The sequence below is a fragment of the Lasiodiplodia theobromae genome, assembly GCF_012971845.1.
Source record: "Lasiodiplodia theobromae strain AM2As chromosome Unknown scaffold_34, whole genome shotgun sequence".
NCBI classification, from domain to species: domain Eukaryota; kingdom Fungi; phylum Ascomycota; class Dothideomycetes; order Botryosphaeriales; family Botryosphaeriaceae; genus Lasiodiplodia; species Lasiodiplodia theobromae.
The window spans coordinates 359,025-378,889 of NW_023336513.1; the positions used below are offsets into that span (position 1 = coordinate 359,025).

The window sequence follows — 19,865 nt, forward strand, 5'->3', positions numbered from 1 at the left end:
TTGGAGGCGCCGGAAATGTGTGCGTTCGCAGTTAGAGTGGCGTGCGCGCAAGGGGACGGGCGTTGGGTGTAGGCGATCAAACGGAGACGTGCGTCCTTCGAGAGGGCTTCCAGAAGGCCGGCGGCAGTGATTGGATGTGCCGCTCAGGCCTCGGCTGCGCCGTGCAGCGCCGCTCCGGGCCTCATCGAGCAGCTCGCCTGCTGCCCAGGGCGAGAGGCGAAGGACGACCCTACAGTGCTGCGGCGTCGACGTCCACGTGCGGGGGGGCTGGAGTTTTGGCTTGACGCAGGCTGTGAATCAGCGGTGATAACGCTGATAGCGGGCGCTGAGTCGCCAGCGGCAGCCTTCCAACCGCCGATTTGGGACGCTGCGAGCTTACCAGCGACCCGGGAGGCGGCGGGGGGGCGAGGCTGGGAGGCAGCGGGCTGCGCTGGTGAAGCTGGAGACGCACATCGATGCGGCGTCGGATGCCTTCCCGCGCGCTTCTAGCACGCTTTAGCCCGCTTTGGCACGGCTTCTAGTCAGGTTCTAGCGGGCTTCAGTGCCTCAGGGCCGCGAGTCACGGCCCAGGGCGCATTGACGGCAGGCTCACTGGCCGCCGGCCGGCCTTGGGGCGCGCCAGCTGTTGCGCAGCGTCAGACGGACGCGGTGTCATCATCTTGCTGCTGCGGTGGCGAGCGGGCTGCAGCTGGCTCTGAGCCCAGGGCGCGCGGCTCACTGCAAGAGCGTTGGCGCGGGCGTATGGGCGTTTCGCTCCCTGCTGGAGGGCGGCGTGCGGCGCTGGTGGAAACGGGCTGCTCGCGTTAGCGGAATTTCATGCCAGGTACGAGACCGCAAGCCAGGGGCATCCCTTCCGCTGGAACTGCTGGAACATCTGTGCCGTCGATCCCCTTGCCATTTGCCAGAAATTATGGCTTTTGCGCAGAGCAGGGTCTCCTTTGAAACAGCCCGAAGAGCCGTCGGCCGGCACGTCATGTCATGTCGCTGCGAAATGCGTTCAAATTTCATTTGTCTCTCGCTTCCTGCCAAGCTAGGTCGCAGTGCTTTTGCGTTGGAAAGGGGCATGCTCTATATCTACCACCGGCGCCCATCCTCTACCCCATCCCACGCATCCTAAGCTTCCACCCTCCTGCCCAAGGCGACGCCTCTCCACCTCCTCCTCCCTCGCAAGTGTTTGCTTGCCTGTGCCACTCCGGCCTCCTCCCGCTTTCCTCCTCGCCCGCGTTCGCCTCTGTGGTCTGCGACACTCAGTAATTCTCGGCCCTTCCGCCTCGCACAACCGGCATCCTTTCCGCCTTTTCAGCTATCCGCCTGTCTTTTCCGTGAGTCCCGCCCGAGCCGTCTTCTCTCGCACGAATTGGCCGCTGACCATTTAAGCAGGCCGCTCTCAGCCAAAATGATTCTCCGGGAGACCGCCTCTGCCTCTACCAACATGGGCCGTGGTGCCTACGACACGACCGGCACGCCCAAGCCGACCCAGCCGCCGCCGCCCAAGCGCAGATGAGAACATCCCGCAACGACCGCCAGTCAGCATGACTGCTCCTCACCTGGCTGGCCTTGGTGATGTGTCGTCGCGCTAGCGCTGTCCTCGCCGCAGGGTTTTGGCATCGCCCATCGTAAGTGCTGTCCCGAGCGCCTGTCAAGCGGCGACACCTTGCATATGCACACCGCATCGAGGACTAACATCGACCCCTGCGCAGACGCCTTGCCATCCCTCGTCTTCCGCTTTCTGTCGCCCCCACACTTTATGGCCTTCTTCGACGTTCGACTCTCGGTTACTACGACTTTTAATACGAGCGACTGCGACTTACCTTTCGACATGTTTAATACCCCCTCGAGCGATTCGACTTGCGAGCGGCCTGCTTTACGCCGCAGTGTATCATTAGTAGCGACGGACGCCTCCTTGCTTTTCTCCATGCCAAAAGTTTTTTCATCAGGCGTTATATTAGATCATGGGTTTGCTCACGCAAAAGGGGATACCAAAACTGGGGCTGCTTTCGTTATTGACCCTCCTCTTTTTCTTTTCTGTTTCCTTGTGTTTTTTACCACCACTTTGGGAACATTGGCATAGACTTCGTTTCATCGCAGTTCGTTCTGCACGCACACGCAACGGCTTTTACTGTACAATACGGAACTCGTACGGCGCAAAACATGAATGATCGGGTTCTGGCAATTCCGGCGCGAAGGGGAGATTGGTCTGGGAAGCCTTTGTCTGTGTGTATCATTAGAAGAGCATTGCCGTCTTACTGGAGACAGGGGGAGACGGCGGGCTAGTAGAACATGCGCGTAATCACGATTTACATTCTCGACAAGTCTGTCTGCTCTGTTAACCGTGCCGGGGTTGCGGGCGTGTGACGGTCGCACAGGGCTGCATCGGAAGGCGGTCCCGCTGGCTGTCACCCGCGCCTACTGCAGCCGGCGACGGCTGATCGATGGGCACATCCATGAAGCTGGCGAGATCTCTGGCGGCATGCCCTGTTTCCCGGTCAGCGCGCTTGCCTGAGGCGCTCGTCGACGCTCCCGATTCGGCGAGCAGAGGCGTCACATATCTCGCATCCAGTTCCCGTGTGCCGCGTCGCCCGAACCCTTGCTTGTGCGACTTAGCGGGGCGGACAGCGCTGTTCGGGGCTCCAGGGTTGGTGCTGTTTTTGGAGGGGGAGGCTTGTGTGCTTCGACGAAGCAGCTGCCGCCAAGCTCAGCGACCCGCCCGCCTAGTGCCCGCCCGCAGGAGCACCCGACCCCACGTCACCTACCGCGCCCAAGGCCACTCACTTCCCACCTCATCCTCAGCAGCCTCCTCTCGTACGCCCGCCAGCCCGTCCTGCCCTCAGGTCTCAGACAGCGCCTGCGAAGAAAAAAGCCAGCGCACACTCACCGACCCGCCTGAGCTGGCCGGCCCCCCCGACGACGCCCGCCCCGGCCACCGTTCCCTCCCCCCCTCTCCCCGCAGCACCCAGCACCCAGCTAGCTCCGCCTCCGCCACGCACCCACCACACGTCCAACATGGCAAACATCAATTGGCGCACCATCAACATCGATGCGTTGGACCCGGACTCGCCGGCCAACTTCGACATGGCCTCCCTGACGCCCTCGGTCGTGCCTGTCGCCACGGCCGACGTGCAGACGCTGGCCGGCCAGATCCGCCAGCTGCTCAGGGGCGGCGACAGCGAGGGCGCGCTGAAGGGTGCCCTCGAGAATGCGCCCTACGGGGCTGATCAGCAAGGGAAGGTGAGTTTCGCTCGGTCGACGCCGCTCCGGCCCCCTCCCCGGCAAAATATTGGAAAATATCGCGGAGGCATGGGAGGGAGGGTATAGGAGAACTAGTCTATACGCTGCGGGAGAATGCGCTGCGCGTGTGTATGTGTGCATGCGGCATCTGCCTGAATGAGGGGATGCGGGCGGCATGGGGGTGGCTTCAGCTCGCCCGCCGCTGCCGCCGCCTCTCTCCCCCTCCCGCGGCTACACCGTTGGGGCATGATGCTTTTCCTGGCGTGCGATTGCTGACCCCAATGTTACTCCCGCAGGACGTCCACACCGCCACTGTCATTGAGGTGCTCCAATCCATCCGCCAGGCGGAAATGTCACCTATCCTGAGCAGGATATACGAGTCTGAAGGCGGTCCCGAGGTTTTGGACACGCTTATGAAGTACCTGTACGTCTTACTCCGTGCCCGTGTCGGTCGTGCAACTATAGCCGCGCTTTTGAGCTTCTGCTTTGACTGGCCCGGATCTTTGATTCCTGACGTTCCATTTCCCCTTTGGTCGCCCGGGCGGCTCAACACCTGAAGACTTTGCTTATTGACACCTGGTTACAGCTACAAGGGCATGTCCCAAGGCGCCCCGTCCGGCCCCAAGTCGAACCTCACCCCTCAGCCAACCGGCTTCTCCCAAGTGTCTTCGATATCCTCGCGCATCGGCAGCGGCGAGGGCGGTGGTCAGGCCATGAGCGTGCTGCTTAGCTGGCACGAGAAGGTACGTTAAGTTACGCTTTCCCCTTGTCTCAGCGTGTGTGCAGCGGTGGCTTTTTGGCAGTTCAGCCTCCGCTTTTCCCAAATAGCCCGGCACAATACCGCATTCGGCGTCCCCATGACCGGTTTGGGAAGGACGACGTGTGGCAGCGGCTCTTTGTGGCTTTTTGCACATACCTGCCCCCTTGTTGCAGATCATATTGGCGCGGTTGCACTACAACGCTGCGACTTGGCTTGTCTCTGGTCTCTTCTTTCGATGCTACCATATGGTCCCATCAACCATCATCCCCCACGCTGTCTCTATTTCCTCATTCCATTCGAGATCGCTTTTGGACTGACCGCCTTTTCCTTTCTTTGCATACAGGTCGTCGAGGTTGCTGGTCTCGGAACCATTGCGCGTGCCATGTCGGACCGGAGGACTGTGTAAGATCAGCGCCGCACACACACAGACACAGGCAACACAAGATATTGCCTCATTCCGCTAGTCATGAGGAATCAAGATCATGCATTAGAGAACAGAGTAAAGTGACTCAGAAGAAAGCGGCGGCGCGGTGGTGGTTGGTCGCACAAGAGGCCATGTATGCCGGGCGGGGGAGGAGGCTGTGTACATTCTTGCACTACCGTAAAAGTAGCATCGTTCGGCATAAGCCGACGAAGAACTTTAAGATTTTTTTTCTCATGCTTCATGCTTGATGCTTTCATGCCGGATTGATCCCCTCTACCCTGGTCCATTGCTGCTGTTCTCTTTTTTGGCTCTTGGGAAATTCCTTTCGCGCCGGTCATATGGTCTCTTTTTTCGCCCGCGCTTGCTTTTCCCAGCATTGAGGGAGCCGGGATCGAAGTAAGGGCATCGAAAGTACACCGATTGTCATGAGATCATTAGAAAACTACTACACCTTCCAGGGTTCTCTAAGCGCCATAGCCTACAGGACTGGGGGGTTCGCTTGGGATTTCGATTGAGTTAGCGCGGCTGAAGCTCTCTGGTCTGAATGCTTCTGTTCGTGGGTATGGCGTGACTCCAGCTTTAACTCCCCATGTTCTAATTCTATGCGAACCAACCCCGCATGACGTTTTTGATAGTTGTGCAAGTTACAGAATCTAAGGGGTCTTCCAACAAGTGGCGGAGACGTGTGGAGATTCGTGCATTATTGCAAGTCAAATTGCCGCAGGTCGAGGTTGGCTTTATTTAGAATTGTAACAAGTTGGAGTAGATGATGCGTCTATCCGGACATGAATGCGAACAGCTGTATCCGGACAAGAGCTCTCCATCTAGCCTGACTTGCTACAGCACTAATGGAACCGACATCGTACACGTCTACCGCGGTTGGGATCCGCCCTGATTAAGACCGCGGTGGTAATAACACGCTGCTGTGTGACATCACTTTGGGGTGCGAGGAAGCCTCCAGGTATTACTGTAGAATAGCCGTGCCTGGAGGTATTTCTTTCGTATCAAGTGTGTGCAACTCAGAGCCACTGGTGGTTGAGTGATGGTACGGCAAGTGACAAATAAGCATTTCACTATCCGGAAACGTGCTTACTGGAAAAGGAAAAAAAGATCTGCTTCAGCTACCAGAGTTGCACGCTCTATTTTCGGAGAGGTGCTTGTTTTTCCCCCGAGACGGAAAGGTCGAAAATGATATAGTGAAGCATCCGATCACGTTCGACGATGTCGAACACCTACTGGTCTACGATGTGTGCCTCTTACGGTCACAATCGACCATCTGCCGCCGCAGTACCGTCATACTGATCAGCAATCTGGCATACCGGGTGACCAGGCTTGCTATTGAGTCCAGATGCTTCCCAATTCGCCGCCAGTTGCATGTGCACAGTGGCCAGCGAACTTCACACAAAAAGGGCCATCCGTGTGAGAATGTCAAACCCGTGCTAGGCATACGGGCCATCGTCACTACGAGCAACGGCGATAATGAATTCGGAATTACAATGCTTATGTCTACTGCGGCCAGTACGGCATGGACCAGCTCGTCCGGGAATCCGGATCCTTGGAGAAACGCCCGAGACCTGAAAAGATGGTTTAACAGGCGGGAGGCCAACGTCAGACGGAATCGGATCCTCGAGCAAATTCAACCCGCACCTATAATAAGCTCAGCGAGAAGGAAATTCCTCAGGTTAATCTAAATTCACTACTCTTTCTCTGCGTAGGAGCAGATAATAGTCTTCTTCTCGGAGGGTGGGACACGTCAAGTTAAAATCTGCACACATTCTACTACAGTTCTGGTTCTCGTAATCGTAAGTTGCAAGCTTATCCAGAGAAGAGGAGAGCAGAAAAGGAGAGAATAGAGAGATGAATTCATTGCATTTAGATATATAAGATTTTCAATCATTGTATCTGGAGAGCGAGAGAAGGGCGAAGCCTTAAGGTTTTATGCGCTCTAGATACCTATCATATGTTTTTCGTTTTGGCCTAAACCACAAAAGCATACGGACTTTGGAGAAGTATAGAGCGTTGCTTGAAGAGGGATTGCTATCTGTGACGTTCACTGGGACATCACAGATGCACGTCGCTATGTGACAACAGATATAGCAAGTCAGTGTCGATAAGGGAAATCATGCGGATGTGAAGTACTTGTTATCGATCGCATTGATGAAAAGTGGTTGCAACGGTGAAGTAATACAGTGACAAGAAGCCTAAAAGAACCCTACTTATTACCGGTCCTCATCCATCCTCTTGACCGTATGAATGAAATCGTCGTTCTTTTGTTTCCATCCATCCAACCCAGCCCAGCCCAGTCCCAATGCGTAATCTAATAGTACAGGTGGGTATCATCATGATCAAGTCGTGAAAACATTGTCAATGGTAGTAGAAAGAATCGAAAGAGGCCACTCCCCAATTACCACTTCAGTGCTTGCCTCATCATCCAACCACTCACTCACACAGCCTCGTAAGCCTTCTCACCGTTCATCTCCGTGGAAGAACTGCCGTTCACGTGCGCATGCTCCGGACGAGCAACGCCATCCGAAGTGGCAGCAGGACCATCGACGACCGGCGCACCACCGTAGCCCTTCTCCGCCTCGCGAGCGTGGGTGCTCTTGGGGCCGAGGCGGTCATTGTGAGCCAAGCTCTTCCACATGATGACGGTGCTGGCGACGGTCGCGACGAAGCCGGGCCAGAGGAAGACGACGCTGGCGATAGCACGACCACTGTGACGGTACTGCATGGGGCTGCCGGGGCTCTTGTACGAAGCGGCGAGCAAGCGGCGAGCCTCTTCGTCGCTGACGCCGGCGACGTAGGCGAAGTGGGTAGCGGTGATGACAGTCATAGTCAGGGCCGACGACAGGGCGAAGACACAGGCCAGCACCGAGCAGATGCGCCAGGCCAGCTTGACCTGCGGCGACTCGCGGCGCTCGGGCCAGAAGAGGTCGAAGAAGAAGGCGCCGCCGAAGATGGTGGCGATGTAGACGCCGACGAAGATGTTGTACGAGCCCGCGCCGACGTAGTCGTTGTTGTAGACGTAGGCGTCGTGGTTGAGCTTGGCGACGAGGCGCTGCTGGTCGATGTAATCTGGCTCGGTTGTTAGTGTTTGGATGTGTTGGGCGGGAAGGAGAGGTGCATACCGGATAGCACGGCGGTGCCGAGAGATTCGGATATGACGCAGAAGATCATGGCACATTGGTAGACAATGAACTTTGTGCGGCGCAGGTGGTACTCATTGTTCCACATGTACGAGTTCTTGAACTTGCCCCATTGCATCTCCTTGAGATCGAGCCCCCAGATGACAGCCATGGCGGAGGGTTGTGCAGTGCGAAGGCTGAAGCGGTGTTGCTGGTGGCTGTGGTGGTGTTATGAATGGCCTGTTCGTTGTGACGGAAACGGATGGAAGCGGCAGAACGGGCTGGCTGCTCGCGGAAATAATCGACGTCCAAAAACGACGAGCGACGACGGAAAGACACTGGAGACTGGGGGAGCAGAATGAGTCGCGCAACAGTGAATGGGTGGAGAAATAGGAAACGTGTGTGGAAGAGGACGGGTTATAGTGCGTAGCCAAGGGTCTGACGTTGAGGGCAGGCGCGACCCTTCCTTGACCATGATTTGGACAACAGCCAAGCAAAGGCTTGACCCGCACCGGACTGATTGGCAGAACGGCTTGTGCAGCAGTTCGTTCGCAGCGAATCCGTGCTGGGTGCCGTGACAGATCCAGACCGATGACGTCAACACGACCGCGTCGCGTCGCGCCCAGCCGGGTGGCCGACGTGCGTAACCGTCTTGTCCTGCGCTCCCAAGCTCCAACCTGCTCTCTCAGCGCGGAATGGAACCGGTAAGGAGCCAGCTCGCCGTACTCGCCCCTCAGCGCCGCCCGCATTTGGTCTAACCAAGCCGTTTCAAAGCATCCCACATGAGCAACACGACATCACCGTGCTTGGTAATGCCGGGTGATCTTCACCAGCAATCCCAGCCGCATCGCACCGCACCCCTGCTCTATCCACATTCGCCACTCGACGACGATGATTACTACTGCTCGGAGCGTTCTCCACTGCTGATGCACGTCATTTGTCGACATTTGATCACTTTCGCAGCTGCATTGCAAAATCGCATCGAGATGGGACTGAATCCACGATCTCTCTTGTGGCTGATGATGAGGCTAACATCCCGTCGTCCTCCGCCCGTCTCCGCTCTTTGGCCGCTAAATTATATCCGCTACACCATCTCCAATCATGCTGCCGTCAGCCGTGGTTTATTGATTGGGTCAGCCAGCCGAACACATCCGCAGCCCTGACGGTCCTCGTCCGAGAAATTGTCCGCACCTTCTCCCTTTGGCACACATGTGAATTCTCCGTCATCTAAAGATTCACATCTTGCAGCATCTGGAGCCCAAGTCTGTTGGTTTTTTTGTTTTAACTGCCCGCCATGTGCCAAGGCTTCACTGAGTCTCCAAGGCTCCCAAGATGAAGGATATGTACCTTTTTTCTTTGCGTCCCTCTAATGAACTACAATATCCTTTTTATTTTTCAAAAAAAAAAAACCTCGCATCAAACCTCGGTCATCCACACCCATGACCGTTTCTACCCTTATGCAACCTGCGCGTACCTGATATCAACAAACCCAGTTTCCACTTTGCTTGAACTTAGATCCCTTCTCCCTCCGCAAGCACCCCCTACAATGCAACTCCTGAAACCTGTCCACCCGCGCCTCCGCACCAGAGTGAATACAACACTCTTCCACCACCACCTCCTCCTCCTCATCATCACCATCCTCCTCGTCACGCTGCTTCCACCACCACCTCTTCGTCAGCGCCCCCAGGATCCTCTTGACCCCCGCCGCAAGCCCCCCGCCATCCCCTCCGTTCTCGTCTCCTCCCTCTCCCTCTCCCTCCTCATCCTCCCCATCATCGCTCACACTCCACAACCCGTCCGCCCCGCCATAACCCCCCTTCACCACCTTATCCACACTCTTCACCCTCTTCCGCACCGCCGTCCGTGGACTGGCTTGCGATATCCGCGCGAGCGCGCTCTCGCTGTCCCTGCTGACCAGCGTGTTCGTCCGCTTGAAGCGCAGCGGCAGCGGCACCCACGCCGCCGCCGACGATGGCGACTCCGAAGACGATGTCAACGACGAGGAGCAGGAGGAGTAGTAGTACGAGGATGCTAATGACGGCGGTGGCGGCGGGGGAAGTGCTGGTGTGTCGTCGTGATCTTCGACAATTTCGCCCGGTAACTGCTGTAGTGTCGGCATTCGTTTGAGGGGTGGGCGGGGTGGGCGGGGTGGCGGGGTGGTGGTGGTGGTGGTGAGGGGGGTGGTTGTTGGTGTGGCTGGTGATAGTGGTGGTGTGGTGGTGAATTCTGGCTCGTTGGGGGAGAAGGAGATGTAGGAACTTGGGGTGGTGCTTGTGCATGTGGAGAGTGGCGGCAGGGAATGTGGCGTCGATAGTGGTGACACAGGTGGTAATTCAGACGGTTGTGATGATGAAGAGGAGAACGAGGAAGACGACACTGGAGCAGTGCCCGCGGTCTGGTACGTCGAGCACACCCGGTCGGCGAGCATCTTGGAAGGGACGAGCAACATGGTGTCGTGGTTGTTGCTGTTTTCTCTTTTCTCTGATTGTATGAGGAAGAGATCTGGACGGTAAGAGATTGATTGCCTGGTGCGTTTATATGTAGTCCTTGGCTACCGCGGCGCAAAGAGTTTAAACTGCAGATAAAAGTGACATTTTTTCGTAGCTGGAAGCGGAAAATCCGTGGTTGACTTCGATTTGCTTACCAGGGGAAAGGAAAGGGGTCCACCAAGCCGTGATTCAGGGTCTTGCGACGCTCTTCCAATGAAATTATTCTTTTGAAGCACGTTTCATTGAAATGGTATATTTTCTACGTTTCGATTTAGACTGAATTGGACGACTTTACCAAGGTAGTTGGCATATCTTGATGCCCGGGATTTTGCAACAAATTGAATTTTCTGAGAGTTTACGAATAACAACGTACCTCTTTAAGAGTATTTCCACATTCTCGTCTGGAAGATAGCTTCAACTACCCACGTATGTTGTTTATTAAGGGGGGAAAGAAGGAGAAGAGAAGAAAAGGCTAGGGCATACTTAGGCCTGGGACCTTGCTATTCTTCACGCTAGCCTTCGGCTGCGATATCCCTCCATACTGGCTGTCGGGGACAGATGGTCAGAGCGCAGTAAAGGGTATAGATGAAGAATAACGAAGAAGAGATCAAAGCAACTTGTAACGACCAAGCCACTGGAGAAGAAGTAATAAAATTGTGATTGTCTTTGATGAACATCAATCGTAGTAATAACCCGTTGTGTTATGCCACGACTTTGACGCAATTTATATCCCTGCCTATTTCGCCTGTACTATTTCTCCTATTTTACAGTCGCAACAAATGCATCTCTTGTAGTACATCGTACTACCCCAAAGCGACTCGCGAATGAGAAAACGCAGTGCAATAGAAAAAGTCCCCAGCATCATTTACCGCGCACAAAAAAAAGTGAGGCAAAATAAACGAAGGATAGTAGTAGTATAGGCATCCCACCGCGATCCCACAACCCAGCTATTCGGACCGCCGCGCAACGCCCATGCACGCCCAACGCCCACGCCAGCGCCAGCCACACGCAGCAAGCACCAACACGGTCCTGCATCGCCACGTGTCTGCGCCAACCCCTTGGCACGACGTTCGAAGTTGAGCGTTTAGGCTTTAGAGTTTGGGCAAGCAGTCGGCCCGCACACAGCGACGCACACCCTGCTGTGCGATACTACTCCTACCTTGCCCTATCACCATCCCCTCGGGTTTTTGGCGGCGGTGGGTGCGTGCGTCCCCCTCCCCGGTCTTGGCTCGCAATAAAAATTGGTCTTGTCGTCTGGGCGTGTGGTGTTGCATGTATGGTTTCAGGGAACATACGAAGGTGCGTGTGAATTTTTCTTTTGCATCTGGGGGAAGCCCTGAGGAATAATGGGTAAGAATCTTAGATGTAGAAGGGGGTCTCGCAGCCGGTGGCGGGCTAGCGTGAAGAATAACAGTAAGGCCCCAGACGTAACTATGCCTCAGCCTTTTCTTCGAAAAAACAACATGAATGGGTAGTTGAAGCTACCATCCGGATGTAAATGTAGAAATAATAATTACACATTCACGTCCGGACGATAGCTTCAACTACTCATGGTATAAGATACAAATAAATTCACGCTAGCCATCGGCTGCAACACCCCCCCTAAGAATACTAAGGCCCCGGGCGTAATTATACCTCAGCCTTTTCTTCGAAAAAGTAATATATGTGGGTAGTTGAAGCTATCATCCGGACGAAAATGTGGACTTAAAAATTCTACATACACGTCCGGACGATAGCTTCATCTACCCATGACATGAGCAAAAAATAAAGAAAAAAAAAACCCATGCTAGTCATCGGCTGCGAGAGGAGACTGTAGTAGAACCACTAAAAAAAAAAAAGCAAGGGGGTCTAAAGTTTAGGAGAAGTGTGACATCATAGTAGTATCTCAACACCATGCATGGTATCTTGCCGTGTAAAACGTCCAAGTCCCCACCTCCTACAGATGTAAACAAGGTCCTTGTTGGCTTAGAAGTGTTGTTGATCTCTTTGATTTCCACGCGAAAAAAAAGTCTATCCTACCCAACACGCGCCATATTTTTCTACAAGACTCCTTTCCTCGTCCCTCGTCCCTCGTCCCTCACCGCCACCAGCCATGCTCGCAGCAAATCAAAACGGGGGCAATCCCAAAACCCCAAGTCAAGGGGCGAAATGAGAGATGATGATACACAAGAACAAGTATTAGAAGGGGACAGAACAAAAACAAAAAAACGCATACATCCAACGCCACGCTCATGCATATTACCCAAGCAGCACTCACTCCCTTCTCCTTCACACCGTTCCCTCCCCCTCTCCCCAGACCAATCGACCAACCAACTACCTCAACCTAACACCACCCCCCCTATTCCCCCCAAACAACCTTTCCAACGGCCCCAGCGCTCCCTCCCCCTCACCACCCCCTACATTTCCACCCCCACTACCAGCACTCCCATCACTCGAACCCGGTCTCATCCACTTCGGCGGCGTGAAGTCTGCCGTCTCGAACGTGTTGCGCAGGCGGTGCGTGAAGTCGCCGAGCCAGCCACCTTCAGCCTCTGCAGCATCTTCGGCGGCGGCGCTGGAGAAGATGTTGTTGGTGCTGCGTTCGGCGGCGGGGCGGCCGCGTGAAGACGACGAAGGAGGGTTAGCAGCAGCAGAAGCAGAAGCAGCTGTCGATCGTTGTTGCTGCTGCCATGCGGCGGTGCTGGTGGCGGTGCGGTTGTGGCTCGCGAAGCCGGCAGGGCGGACGGGGGAGCGGTTCTTGTTCGGTGAGAGGATGCCTTGGGCAGGGCTGGCGGTGCGCGGCGAGGAGCCGGCGAGCGGAGAGGACGAGGAAGAAGCAGCGGCCGGGGCGTTGCGGAGGCCGAGGGCGCTGGTGGTGCCGGCGAGGAGGCCGTTGCCGTGGACCTCGCGGTCGATGAGGGCGCGGCCCTCACGCCAGCCCGAAAAGGCGTTGTCGATCTCGTCGTCATCCTCGTCGCCGATCTCCATGTACTCGCCCAGCCCGATGATGCGCTTGGCCCGCCCATACAGGCCGAACAGCGTCGCCGCCACCGGGATGAGGATGAGCATGGGGAAGTAGCTCGAGAAGCCCGAGCCGAGCGGCGTCAGGTTGACCAGCTTGCCGAGGAAGGAGAAGAAGACCGTCTCCTTGTAGATCTCACCCTCGAAGAAGGTGATGAAGTTGTAGGCCAGCGGCACCGTCAGCTTGGCGACCTGGCACGAATACCAACACGCGCTCTCGGCGTAGGTTTGGCGACGGACCAATGCGCGGTTGCCCCAGATCTTGACTTCGGTGATGGCGTAGAGCGCGGACATAACCATGTAAAGTAGCCAGAGCGCTGCAATGCATTGTCCTGCGAAGCCGATCTTTGAGTCGGAGCTGGGATGGTGGACAACCGTGCGGCTAATGATATTGACCTTGGCGGAGATAGCCTTGGTAAATTCAGACCAAACAACAGCAGCCGACGCCAATCCAAGGAAGACACTCAAGGCGTAGTAGAGGGCAGGAATGAGATGGGTATGCCAGTGATAACGCATGCGAGGGCTGAGCGTCCTTCGGCCAAGTCGGGACCAGAAGTTGTCCCGTCTCCAGGTAGAGCCAGCCGTGGCATCGAGCTTTTTGGGGCCCGCAGCATCAAGGATAGCCTGGGTGAAAACAGCGGAAGAAACCAAGCGCGCCCATTCATCTTCAAAGCGCAGCCTTGCGTGTCTCGCCCTCTTCAGCCTTCTGGTCAGATCGGCCAAGTACTTCTCGGTAATCACTGAAGGAATGGTCGTTCTCGGGGCGCCAACAGATCTTGACGGCTGCGCCTCCAACAGAGATGCAGTGTCCGCCAGCTCCTCGATCCATTCCTGGAATTCTCTGGGCACTGAGCTCCTCTTGTTCCTCAACTGCATGACCTGCGCCTCGTAGTCCTCCAATTTCTCAGTAGCATCCTCAAGCTTCTCGTGGACCTTGGGCGCATGGGCCTGGATTCTCTTCAACCGCTCCGCTATGCTCGCGCTCCTCCAAAGCCGCCTAGGCAGAGCCACAAGGCCATGACCCATGAGGTAAATAGCGAGGATGAGACCCCACGCATAGGCCAAAGCCATGACCAAACCCTTCAAAGACGTGAAGTGGAAGCCATTGGTCATTATAAAGTATATAGCGCCGACAATGCTGCAGCCAATGATAATCATCCAGTACTGCCCGTTCGAGCGAAGCGAGTAAAGGAAGCGCGACTTCGGAGCCAAGTAGCCGGCATCGCTGTATTCGCCGAGAAGCGGAAGAATCGCCCTGCGCAAAAAAACGAATTAGCGAAACCACCCCCTCACTTCCCACACCGAAGGGAGTCGTACCAAGTAAGGACGAAGGTTAACCAGTATCCTATCCTCCAGCAGACCAGCAGAGCGCGCTCCGGCAGCCAGACGCCCCTTCCGCCCTTGTCCTCGCCATTGACGCTCCTCACGCTGCCGAGGTCGATGGGCACGAGCAGGATGATGCTGGCGGGCAAGGCTAGGGCCAAAAAGACGGGGACGAGCAGGTACGCGGGCGTCTTGCGCAGTGGCAGGTAGTAGCGTAGCAGTAGTAAGACCAGCAGGCAAATGACGGCGACGGAGATGGAGAAGAAGGCGTTGGAGCCGGCCGAGGAGCGCTTGACCAGCGCGGACGCCACGGCGGCGGCTGCGATGCTTCCCGAGTCTCCACTCATGGCGCGGACGGTTGGTGGTGCGCGCGGTGTTGAGTCGAAGTGTCGAAGATGTTGTTTGGGGGGTTGAGGGGGGAGAAAGAGCCCCTAGCAGAGTCGCAGACGGTGTGGCTTAGGGATGGCGTCGCGCGCGCATATCTCGGGACGCGTCGTCGGGGGCGGCGGGATGGTGGGGGTGTCGCGTAACGGGGCGGGATCTCTCGGGTGATGGCTCGAGTCTCGAAAGATCGTCAAAGAGGTGGCCGGTTCGGGTAGGAGGTTTGTTTGGTGATAAGTTTGGGTGGCAGCTTTGGCTGCAAGTGACACCGCCAAGGATCGGGGTTGCGTCATGCAGCGTCCCTGCGCGCGGCCCCGGCGAAATGCTTGGCTTAGCAGCAGCACGAGCACTCTTCAGCCCTCACGCTTAGCAATCGACCACTGACACAACCCCTCCATCCCGCATCCACGCTCTTTGTCGCCATCCGGTCCAGGCCTGGCGCTATTTGCAATTTCCCCACTTGAGCCTCTATATAACCACCGCCCCTCCCACCTTAGCTTGAGCTTGCCCACATCCGTGGAACAAGCTTCAGCGCTCCAACCAACTGCCCATCATTCAGTTCCTACGATCTTTCTTCACTCGCGCAACCAGTCCCGCCAGTATGTCTGCCGCGAAGACCAAGGCCCAGGGCATCATCGACGACAACGCTGTTGGTGCGTAACCATATTTTCCTCTCTTGTGCAGCCGGAAGAAGCTAACCTTTAAAAAATAGCCGTCTTCAGCAAGTCTTACTGCCCCTACTGCCGCGCCACCAAGTCGCTGCTCTCCGAGTTGGGCGCCAAGTACTACGCCATCGAGCTCGACCAAGTCGGTACGTACAAGCGCAACTAGCCTCGCTCTTATTCGCCCTACACACTACCACACCCCACCATCTACCTCGGCAAAAAAGCGAATTCCGAGATCTGCCGGGCGCGACCAGAAGACAACCAGATTGGAAACAATAAAAAGAATACGGATTGCTGACGTTGGACATGTAGATGATGGCGCCGCCATCCAGGACGCTCTCGAGGACATGACCGGCCAGCGCAGCGTCCCCAACATCTTCATCGACAAGAAGCACATCGGCGGCAACAGCGACCTGCAGGCCAAGAAGTCGGAGCTGCCCAGCCTGCTCAAGGCCGCCAAGGCCATCTAAATCCCTCCGAGTCCTTCTTCGCCCCTCACGGTATAAGCGTACGATAGATGGGAAGCGTTGCTTATTTTAAGCTGCGATAAAAGCCGGAACCCCCATCATGGCTGGATTAGAGAGATACCATTTCTTAGGGTTTAGATGGAAATCGAAATGATGTAAAATGCAAAACTTCCATCTGATGCGTGACGAAATTTGATAATGTGCTTTGATGACTGTTGATATACGTCATGACTCTAACCTCCGACCTACCGCGAACGACAGATGTCAAAATAAAGTGAAATGATGCAAGTGACGGCGAACTCATAATTTCTAATCACCAAAACACAACAAGTTGATCAGAAGTCAATTACTCCAATTACCAGCGTCTTTCTCAACCCAACAGGCTTTTCCACACATCCGCAGGCCCTGAACGTGCGGGGACGGAATCGACTCGCCCATACACTTATCTCAATCACCTGGCAAAAGTAAAGACATCCACACTGAATACCAACCGCCGAATCCCCTTCAAAAAAGGTACAGGGAAGGATCCAAGACGAACCGGAAAAGCGAGTAAACAAATAAAGCAACAATACAACAGAGAACGCCTTTTCCAATGCCTTTGTGTGTGCGTGTGTGCTGGCGGCCGCCCGTTCGATAACTACCAATCCCGAAACAAAAAACCCAGGTTGGTAGACACGATGAAACCCTTTAAACGAATCGATCCTTGATGAGGAAAGATCACGTGTGGGTGAGTCCAATCTCTTTCTTCGATAGAAAGCAAAGGTGCCTTGATGTGTTGGTGCTTTGAAAATTCTCCTTTTCTTTTTCCCATCATCTCGTCTGCCCTGCCTTTAGCCCAACGCGCAGCGTCACGAGCTTCGAAACTTTTTGTGTGTGTGTGTATGTGTGATGCTGCGAGAGTGCCTCGTGAACAAAAATAACTTTTGGACACTCTCTAGCTCTCTCCTTGCGTCTTAAAAGCCACCTAGTCTTTCCAATCCCATACTTTCGCAAGGAAGGATTCCATGTTGACCTTCTTGCTTCTCATCTCCACCATCCACGGGTGCTCCAGCATGCGCCAAGGTGTTGCCCGACGGTTGGGCTCCTTCTCCAGACTAGTGTACCGATTAGCAAGATATCAAAGTTTGGTTCGTGGAGATGTTAGCTTACCAGCACTCAATGAAATACTTGAAACCGTCTCCCCAGGAAATGTTGTTCTTGGGCTCGTCCTTGAGCTTGGGAATCGGCTGCCGCACAATGTACGTGAGCAGATCGATAAGGCCGGCGCGGGGTGCTATCGCACCGCTCTCGCCATCGGCATCGGCCGGGAAGGGGAACCGGCCTTGGGCGACTTCCAGTAATGTGACGCCCAGACTCCACACGTCGGATGTGATTGTGTAGGAGAGACCCTGGATGCGCTCCGGTGCCATGTAGTACGAAGTTCCAATAAATGTGTCGGCCATGCCCTTGGTACCGAACTCTCCGCTGACACCAAAGTCGCAAAGCTTGACGATGCCTTCCCAGGCATTCAAACGAGAGCCCTTGCCGTGCTGCCTCGAGCCGTCAGGGTTCATCGGGGCACGTGACAGGAGGATGTTGGAGGGCTTGATATCTCTGTGGATGATACGCTTGCTGTGAAGGTATGTCAGGCCTTCCAGCACGCCGCGCGCGATGACGCCCAGCACCTTCTCTCCGATACGGCCCCCACGGCCGAGAACTTCGCGGTAGACCGAGTCGAGGGAACCGCCCTCGCAAAATTCCATGGCAATGTTGATTATCGAGGTATTAGATGGAGGCTGGAAAGCTCCATAGTAACGGCAAATACTGGGATGTTGTAAGGAGGCGTTGAACTGCAGCTCACGCACAATCTGACGTTTTATGCTAGGGTCGGGGTTCGAAGTGATGATCTAAGCCGCCAGTAAGTTCGGGGTCCGAGTCAAAGACATGTGAGAGTCTCACCTTCAGCGCAAAAACAGTCTTGGAACCCTTCAAGACACACCTCGTAACCGCACCACCGGCACCCTCGCCTAGCGAACCAAGCTCTTCAATCAGGCCCTCCTTGCTTGCCGCTCTCCAGCCGGCATTATCCAAATCGCCAGGTTCCAGGTTGCCGCCCTTGTCGATTTGCAGCTGAGCAAGGTCGGGCAGAACCATTATATCACTATTGGTCCGTGTCATCTCGGCGGACGAGTTGGAGTTAAGGGTGGGCGATTGGCCGTTAGAGAGAGCGGAGATGGGGTCGTGTGAGTTGTTGTTTAGCGTGTTAAGTTGCAACGACGGCGGGCCGCGCTCGCCGAAACTGCCGCTGCGGCTGTTGGCCGAGGCATTGCTGCTCCCCGACGCCGAGTTGCCTGGTAATTGTAATTTGAGCCCGGCCACGCCGCGCTTGGGGGCGCCCTCCTGCGGCGTTGCTTGGCCGCCGCTGGGGGTGGCGAGGGCGAGCTTCGGAAGAGACGGACGGGCGTTGAGGGGCTGTTGCGGGGGGTGCAGGGCGGGCATCTGGTGGACGTCTGATGCTGTCTGGCCGTTGACGACGGGTCTTGCGTTGGGAGAGGGCGGGATGGATAGGCCCAGGCGGGGAGCGCGCGGCGAGGAGTGGCTCCGCGCACCCGGGATCGGCGGGCGGAGAAGAGGAGCTGGCGTCGACATGGCGCTGGAAGACTGAGATTGCTGGTGTTGCGGGGTACTGGGGCGCGAGCCGGAGGCGGCTTCGTTCGGCTGCATGTAGGATGGTGCTGGAGGCGGACTCGACTATCGTCTCTCTCGGGAGTCACACGGCCAAAGCCCTTGTGCAGGGTCTGCAAGCACCCGCAGCGATGCCACCAGCAGCGTCAGGCACGCGGCGGGAAGCGCTGCGGGAGGAGGCTTTGTGTTCCTTTGTAGGCTCGACCCAGCTATCGGGTCGGGGCGGGCGGCGCTTGGCTGCAGGAAGGCTGGATCGATGGGGGAGCGAGGAGAGCCGTGGTGTCGAGGGGATCCGCTCGATGGCGATGCGGGAGGGGAAAGCAGTGGTGGAGCTGCAGTTATCGAGGCCGGCCGTGCGCGCGTGCGGTGGGACCGGTGGAGCGTCAGGATTGGGCTGGATTTGGGAGTTCAGCGGCGCGGAGGAGCTGGCAGCGGACGGGAGCGGCGCGGGGCTTGGGAGGCGCAATGGACGACAGCTGTGCGTGTGCGTGCGGCTGCGTGCGCGTCTGCGTCTGGGTTCTGGCGCGTGCTGGGTCTGGGTCTGCCGAGAGCGATCTCCCTGGGCCAGCGCGCAGTGCGGGCAGCCCTATGGCAGGCGGGTGACAGGTGGGGGAGGATAGCGAGCGAAGGGATGCAGAGAGGGAGCAAGTCGAGGTCGAGGGCGAAGCGCAGGTTTTACGGCTGTAGCCGTCGTGTAGCCGCCCGCGTGAGGCGTAGCTGGACTCCTTGGCCGTTGGGCTGGGGGCCGGATGGTGCGTTTCATAAGGCGCTGTTCTTATGTGACGGCACCAGAGCAGCTTCACCGACCTCCGCGGCCGCAATAGAGTTGGAATGGGCCCTTCGGTATGCGCAGCTGGCGGTGAATTGGCGCCGCTGTGCCCTACTACACGCCGGCTGCAGCGCGCAACGGGTGGTCAGAGCCGCGCCGGGCTCCCCTCGAGCGAACCGCCCCGGCACGTCGACGTCACGCCGACCCCCCGACAGTACCAGCCTGCTGACGGCTGGAGCGGGCCAAAACCGCAGCGGCAGGCTCAAAGGGGGCCGGCGAAGCAACACCGCGTCCCACACGTGTCCCGAACGCTGTGGATGCGGACCCGCCCGAGTCTTTCGTCGTCGGTGCGCTTGGCAATTTGCGAGCGGCCTGCCTGACTCCATATGCGCCGCTGGCTGCTTCTGGCTTTCGCAGAGCCCGCGCTTTGCGCCGCATCCCGGCCGCCGTGCATCTCGATGATCACCAGGGGGATCTCGCCTCTGGAGAAGGACGAGATGCATTGATGGACCCTTGCGGGGCATCGTGGGCTCGGCGCTTCGAGCCAGCGTGCCATTTGGCGTTGCTGGT

The 19,865-nt window shown here is 56.6% G+C and overlaps 6 protein-coding genes across 6 annotated transcripts; 2 read left to right on the forward strand and 4 right to left on the reverse strand.

The window, feature by feature from the left end:
• Nucleotides 1-3,003: 3,003 nt before the first annotated feature.
• Nucleotides 3,004-4,394, forward strand: LTHEOB_9906 (Arp2 3 complex subunit protein; the record flags this gene model as incomplete). Its single annotated transcript, XM_035519545.1, has 4 exons — nucleotides 3,004-3,228; nucleotides 3,525-3,652; nucleotides 3,815-3,971; nucleotides 4,332-4,394. 4 exons carry the CDS (start codon nucleotides 3,004-3,006, stop codon nucleotides 4,392-4,394), a joined length of 573 nt encoding a protein of 190 aa, XP_035368489.1.
• Nucleotides 4,395-6,855: 2,461 nt separating this feature from the next.
• On the reverse strand, nucleotides 6,856-7,709 carry LTHEOB_9907 (Gpi ethanolamine phosphate transferase 2; the record flags this gene model as incomplete). Its single annotated transcript, XM_035519546.1, has 2 exons — nucleotides 6,856-7,487; nucleotides 7,541-7,709. 2 exons carry the CDS (start codon nucleotides 7,707-7,709, stop codon nucleotides 6,856-6,858), a joined length of 801 nt encoding a protein of 266 aa, XP_035368490.1.
• A 1,308-nt stretch (nucleotides 7,710-9,017) lies between these two features.
• On the reverse strand, nucleotides 9,018-9,986 carry LTHEOB_9908 (uncharacterized protein; the record flags this gene model as incomplete). The annotated part of the gene is made up of 1 exon (XM_035519547.1): nucleotides 9,018-9,986. One exon carries the CDS (start codon nucleotides 9,984-9,986, stop codon nucleotides 9,018-9,020), a length of 969 nt encoding a protein of 322 aa, XP_035368491.1.
• A 2,353-nt stretch (nucleotides 9,987-12,339) lies between these two features.
• LTHEOB_9909 (LMBR1-like membrane protein) lies at nucleotides 12,340-14,696 on the reverse strand (the record flags this gene model as incomplete). Its single annotated transcript, XM_035519548.1, has 2 exons — nucleotides 12,340-14,281; nucleotides 14,344-14,696. 2 exons carry the CDS (start codon nucleotides 14,694-14,696, stop codon nucleotides 12,340-12,342), a joined length of 2,295 nt encoding a protein of 764 aa, XP_035368492.1.
• A 635-nt stretch (nucleotides 14,697-15,331) lies between these two features.
• LTHEOB_9910 (Glutaredoxin protein) lies at nucleotides 15,332-15,865 on the forward strand (the record flags this gene model as incomplete). The annotated part of the gene is made up of 3 exons (XM_035519550.1): nucleotides 15,332-15,383; nucleotides 15,443-15,541; nucleotides 15,708-15,865. The coding sequence occupies 3 exons, from the start codon at nucleotides 15,332-15,334 to the stop codon at nucleotides 15,863-15,865; spliced, it is 309 nt and encodes a 102-aa protein (XP_035368493.1).
• Nucleotides 15,866-16,826: 961 nt separating this feature from the next.
• On the reverse strand, nucleotides 16,827-18,565 carry LTHEOB_9911 (uncharacterized protein; the record flags this gene model as incomplete). The annotated part of the gene is made up of 3 exons (XM_035519551.1): nucleotides 16,827-16,956; nucleotides 17,012-17,748; nucleotides 17,801-18,565. 3 exons carry the CDS (start codon nucleotides 18,563-18,565, stop codon nucleotides 16,827-16,829), a joined length of 1,632 nt encoding a protein of 543 aa, XP_035368494.1.
• Between the last annotated feature and the right edge of the window lie 1,300 nt (nucleotides 18,566-19,865).